The sequence below is a fragment of the Morone saxatilis genome, unplaced genomic scaffold (assembly GCF_004916995.1).
Source record: "Morone saxatilis isolate NCDOM2014 unplaced genomic scaffold, NCSU_SB_2.0 Contig18, whole genome shotgun sequence".
NCBI lineage: Eukaryota > Metazoa > Chordata > Actinopteri > Moronidae > Morone > Morone saxatilis.
The window spans coordinates 28,326,402-28,332,968 of record NW_023339740.1 but is presented as its reverse complement, the minus strand read 5'-3'; the positions used below and the strand labels follow the sequence as shown (position 1 = coordinate 28,332,968).

General features: G+C 41.4%; 1 protein-coding gene across 1 annotated transcript in view; it reads left to right on the top strand.

The window, feature by feature from the left end:
- The first annotated feature begins 1,387 nt into the window (after positions 1–1,387).
- The window catches only part of mmp24 (matrix metallopeptidase 24), a 32,076-nt gene continuing 26,896 nt past the window's right edge, over positions 1,388–6,567 (top strand). The window contains exons 1-2 of the mRNA XM_035662662.1: positions 1,388–1,517; positions 2,828–2,944. Coding sequence (XP_035518555.1) covers positions 1,441–1,517; positions 2,828–2,944 — 194 coding nt within the window. The 5' untranslated portion in view covers positions 1,388–1,440. The remainder of the gene's footprint in view (positions 1,518–2,827; positions 2,945–6,567) is intronic.

Sequence of the window (6,567 nt, the reverse complement as noted above, 5' to 3'; positions counted from 1 at the left end):
CATCAGAGACAGCTTTTACTTTTACCCTCTACATTTTTATACAAATATCTGTATCTACTGCACAGATGCTTACTTTAGTTTTAATCATCGATTATTATTGGTATTTTTATGTCTTCAGAGAAACCAAGAGAGCTCTTTTTACTTTCATACTTGTGTACGTGTACATTTCAGGGCCTGTACTTTTCCACTTTTTCTGTCCTTACTACTGAAAGTAAGAATGTGCTTGCTCCACCTCTGCCACGGTGCTGCTTGTGCTAAATTTGGCACTCCGTACACAAGAGCGCTGTCACTGCAGGCTGATGAATGAAATGTGTGGCTGCATCACTCGAATTTAAGAGATATTTTGCCACTAAAGCCTTAATTAAATATTATCACGATTGAGGCTCACCCTCCTCTTCTCACAGTAAATCCCCAAATTTCTCATCACTTTCATCACTTACAGAGAATTCTGCTGCCAGCTCTATAAAGTCACACAGTGCACACGTACAGAGTGACAAGACATTAAGGATGGGTGGAGGGAGACAGCTGGTCTGATTGTTATTGTGGTTTGAGGGTTAAGAAGAATCTGTGTGTAAAATCTGCTCATTCACGTGTTTATAGAAATGTCTGTAAGAGATGATGTTTACCTGAGAAATGTGTGATCTTAATGAAGCTGTTCATTTAGTCTTAGTGCTGCTGCAGCCTTCACATCAGTCTGACGCCACTCGATTCAGACATGTTGAAGTGCTGAATGTTATTAGGTCTGAATCTGAAACACCTGGAAATGGATTGAAATGACCAAATATCCTGGACAATAAAAGCATTTTGTTTGTTTCTGTGAAGAAAACTAAATGAAATGGTTATTGTTAAGGTTTAAACTATTATATAAGACATATGTTTTAATAGATACCCGTCTTTCTGATTAATGTAACACATCTGTCGTTGATAACGGGTTCCTCTGACACACAGCCAGTGCTGGGTTTTATATGTTGCTAATAAACAGAAGAAGATGTCTGCGATGGAACCGAAATCAAAATAACAACATGTTCAATACTGTTTATACGACGCATCAATATGTTTCATTTTTAATTTTCTTGATAGAATTGCTTTCCCCTCTTAGCTGATTAGTCATCTAAGCGTTCAATAGTCTGTTTTTATGGAGAGTGAGCTCTTAGTCATTAGTCATTAGTGGAAAATGACATCTCCACCATCACAATGATATTCACAAACATGTAAATATTTAAAGAGATCCTTCAGCATGACTGAAGACGATAGTACTGGAGAAATCATTTAAAGTTTAAAATCAATGCTTCTTGTTGTTTAAATGATGATTATTTGTATTGATCATAACCAACTTCTTCTGTTATCTCTCTCTCTTCGCTCTCTCAGACGTGGCTGAAGAACTACGGCTACTTGCTGCCTCATGACGTCCGCACGTCAGACCTGCGGCAGGAGAAAGCCATGCAGTCCGCCGTGGCCGCCATGCAGCGCTTCTACGGCATTCCTGTGACGGGAATCCTGGACGAGACGACTATAGAGTGAGTCACTAAACTTAAACCCTAACCCTAAGCCCTACACACATACAGACATTAGAATTCAGGTGTTATTGCTTCAGACTTCCAGCAGAAGTAAGAAATGATCTAATAATGCTTTTGCAAAACTAACGTAATAAACGTAATTTGTTGTTCTGCAGTACTGTCCAACAAGGTTGTCCCAGTGACTTTTAAACTTTAAACTATAATATAATATCAGAATAAGGCACACACAGTAGATGGATCTATAGATAAGCTGCACACAGCACTGGTACAGATAATGACATGATGAGGACCAGTTCTTCCATGTTCTTTCATCTCTGCAGCCTTGTAGATCTGTTCTTTTACAGCTTCGGTACTTTTATTCTATCGAATGATTGTGTCGTATCGTTTTAAACGTGCGGTATCAAGAACATATTAACGACCTTATTGTCCAGTATCAGTGTTCCTGTCTGGCGATGTGCGTCCATACCAACCGTAGAGAGCACTGTATCATTCAACCTATGCGAGAACAACACAGACATTAACAGAAACTGAGTACTCCGGGCTTTTGTGCCTTTAATGGATAGTGACAGCAGACAGAATAATGGGGGTAGAGGGGATGACACACAGCAAAGGGCCGCAAGTTGGACTCGAACCCGGGCCCCGAGTACTCCAATCTGATCCCACAAAAAAAATCATATTTCCTTTTCTTTGTAAAACTGATACAGCTACTGACGCCAGTGACGTAGGATGTTGAATAAGTGAAGTCAAAAGCAGACAACTGTTTAAAAAAAGTATAATGATTCATTTTTCATCACCAATTTGAATCTTCACATATTTGTATTGCAATTAAACTGTCTCACAATGTATCGATACAGTCCTATCAGCTGCAGTTATGAAGTATTATGATATTTAACTCGTTGTATAATCTGATTATTGTTATAAAGCATTATGAACATTGCTTTAAGCTCATTTAACACGTTATAAGTATGTTTATCTGTGTTTACAACGCATAGAAAGTCTAAAGCGTCTTTTCTCTACTTCTCCTTGAAGTGTCTAAAGTTACAGTCAACTTTGGTAAATTTGCTCTTGTCATAATCGTAAACTGCCATTCTGAGGCCAGAAACAACAGTAACTAAAGGGCTGAAGCGTTTTGTATGTACTGGTTCAGCTATTATCTCCACAGATTGAAAGGAGTCCAGTAACAACAGATACAGCTGTGTTTGTGTCCTGCTTTGGTCGTGTTATATGAGCTATATGAGTAGACGTGGATGTGTGGAGGTTTGGTTTCACTGATCTTCAGGAAGAGAGTGAAATTGAAATGTTGTGTTCAGGTGGATGAGGAGACCTCGCTGTGGCGTCCCAGATCATCCTCACACCAGCCGCCGGCAGAGGAATAAACGCTACGCCCTGACGGGACAGAAGTGGAGAGATAAAAAGATCTCCTACAGGTATCTATCACATATTTTCTTTGTATTTTCTTTCTCTATCCTCCTCCCTTTCCCTCCCTAAGTGTTTATCTCCTTCCTTCTCTCTTTCTCTCCCTCCCAGTCTGAACTTGGCTAGGCCTAATGTAAATTAGCTGCGTCCCACGGGACCCTGAATGCATCTTGTATCCCTGCACCACATCCACCCACTCGTCTCTCTCCGTCTTTCTCTTCATTCCTCCTCTCTTTCCACCTTATTCCTTTGTCTTCTGCTGTCTGCATACAGTAAAGCCCTCCACTGTACGCCGTGGCGATCCAGCCGGCTGATCAGCCATGTAATATAGGTCTAATGCAGATTAGAGCCGTCCCATGAGGCACTGAACACATCCCAGCTCCCATTGTTGCTTCTGCCCACTTTATCCTCTCCTGCCTTCCCCCTCTCTCTTCCTCTCTCTCTCTCTTTTCTCCCACTCCCTCCCTCTCCTGCTCTCAAATTCAAAATAAACTTCAGTGTCATGAATAAAACAAAAACAATGGGGCATGTATTTGTGCAGTTCCTCATTAAAAGTAAATAAAGATTAAGTGGCTATTGTCCCCCAGCATATTGACACCCATGACGCCTCGTTCCCGTCTTCTATTTCTGCCGTCATTGATGAACAAATCAAGCTCCAGTTTCATATAACAATGCTCGTGATCACATGTTAATTCAAGAGGCCTTTTCCACCACAGAACTTGAAGAGACAGAACTTCAGAGGCAGAATGAGGAGGATTTTCTTAAAAATCAATGTATAGACTCAGTTATCACAGATATACAGAGAGGCCACAGCGGACAGGATGAAACTGTCCTTTGGCTGCATTCACACAAAATCCGGCAGTGTTGCTCCTCCCCACAGGGTTGTGCGGAGGTGCGGCTCCGTTTGTGGTCTGGTTGTAAATTCTGGACTGCAATAAGTGAGTACATTTCAACCGTATTCCCTGCCAGCCTCGACTAATTTTACCGTCCTGCTCTCTTCCACTAGAATGACATCCAGTCTGCCTGAATCCATTTAAGTGTAGCATTAATTATGTAGGCTGAGTGTGTGTTTAGAAACGTACCTTGAGTGTTTCAATACGTTGCACAGGCGATATTCTGATTCATATTATCTGTCTTGTATTTTTCTGCCTTGTTATGCATTTGTTCTTGTACACTGTACATTGTTTGTACAGTATGTGGAGTATGTTACTTTATGTTACTTTCTCCTTCGTTTTACTCACTAAAAATATCTGTTTCTTTCCTTCCCTCTCTTTTTCTATCTTTTTCCCCCTTTTCACTTTTTTTAATTGTTTTCTTTGGCACAGACCCTGTTCATCCTCCTCCCAGTTTTCTCTCACTCCTCCTTTTATCCCGTCTCTTCTCCTCTTCATCCACACCACCCTACTCAGAGCTTTAAAGGTCTAATGTAAATTACGCCACTCCCACGAGACACTGAAGGCATCCCAACTCTCCTGCATTACAGCTACCCACTCTACAGTGTTACATAAAACCCACAGTGTGAGATCACAGTCCTATCTGGTTACCACTCACTGTATCTGAGTCTCCTCGTCCTTATGTTTCACCTGCTATCAGCTGTCACATTCCCACTGTACAGCTCCGTGTTTTCTTCAGTCCTGCTGCCACTCTTCAGGCTGCATTACTGCAATCATTTTTAACCTAATTGTTCTTCATCTTAGGCGCCAAACCATCTTTAGAGCCAGCTACAGATTACACTCACATGGAGCTAATTTGCATTGGCTAATGTATCGGAGGACACGTAATGCTGCCTGGATACATGATTTAATTTACAGATTTATGTTCACTGGCATCAATCTTTTCTTCCAATGCCTGAAATAGGTTGATGTTATTCCTCGCCCCATGATACCTCGCATTAATTATGAGCGTGACTTTACAGTTATTCTTTTCACTGCCGCTTGTAAAGATTATGGTGCAGACGCACAGAATCCAATGAGGATGCACCGGACCAGTGAACGCCCGCCTGGTGGATAGTGTCACTGCAAGTTGGTGATACCGATGATATTGATACCAATACCAGTGAAATTTACAGTACAAACAGCTCAGTATGTGCAGTGTGGACTGAGCAATGCACCAAACCCCTAACTGCTCCTGGTAACCCATCTCTCCACATTTGTGTGTCTTTAAGCCCGGTGTGATTGTATTTCAGGCCTATGTGTGTGAAACACTGAGTGAAAAAGAGAATTTCCCCATTGGGGATTAATAAAGTTGCTTCAGTTGTCTGGGGATTTTCTAAATGCAAACTTTGCCGCTAACAAATGTAGCCTCTTCAAGGACAGGCCTTACTAGAAACAATCATCTCCAACTGGAGATAAAACGAATCACTTTGTAACATGGGAAGACTGGAAATGGACGTCCCGAGCCACGCTGTATAGTACGGCAGTGTTTGCATGCACCAACCTAAAAACTTTGGATTGGTTCTGCAATGCAGGTTTCTTTTAAACTCTCCCATTGTTTCCACCCAGTTTTAGCAACAAAAGCCCGGAGAAAGCCTTTAGAGACCGGCTTGTGAGTCTAAAAGTATTAAAACATCCATAGAGAACTTCTCAAAATACTGCTGCATAATCCACTTGTGCATTGTGTATCTGTACCTGAGTGTGTGGCTGTTGACAGTGATAGCGCCGCACAGAAATAGTGAACCATATGTTGCCTCATGATACAGGTTTATTATCAAACCAGCGTTCAATCTCAACACAACAAACAATGAGAAATAAAGTTTCTTCTGGTTGTGGAGATATATTTTAGAAAGCAGTGATATTTAAGGATATTGATGAGCTCAGTCAGGAAGATTTTCCTCTCTGTCCTGAACAGCAGTTTTTGGAGCAGCTGGAGCAGTGCGCTGACATGACACTGACAGCAATGCAAAGAGACACATTTGGAGGAATTTTAGGGCTTTTGGCAACTGTAGATTATCACCCGCTGCTAGAAGCTGTAGCTGCAGGATTACGCAACTGTGTGTCTCTAAATGAAAACTTCCATTGATGCTTCAGGACAGGGAGGTGAATTTTAAATACAGACAGAAAGAGAGAGAGAAAAAGACAAGGGAACGGATAAAGAAGAAAGACAAGAAAGATGCTTAACTTTGATGTTTGGGCTACATTGTTCTTAACTTTCCTGCCAACGAAGCAGGTTTGATTGAAAGTGAGTTGAAAGAGGCAGAAATAGAAAGAGAACATCTGCATCTTTTAGCTGCTCTGACTGGAGGTACTCTGAGGATGATGAACTGATGTAAATGTAAGAATCACAGATTTGTTTCGTCTATTTTTAGTCACGCTAGTGGTGCAGCTCCAGGGATGGCAATGCCGGTCTGTCTGTCAGTCTGTCTGTACACCACTTTGGTCCAGAGTGAAATATCTCAGCATCTACTGCATGGATTGCCTCAAAGTTCTGTACATACGTTCATGTCCCCCAGAGGATGAATCCCTCTGGCTTTGGCAATCAAATTTGGTACAGACAGTTATGATGCCAAGAGGATGAATGCTCTGGATTTTGATCCTTTACGCTCAACATTTGTCTTCGTTAGGAATCTTTTTAATTTTAGTTCGTGAGCTGATGTGATTCATCAAAATCGGATATTTTTACTTCCAGTCATATTTGC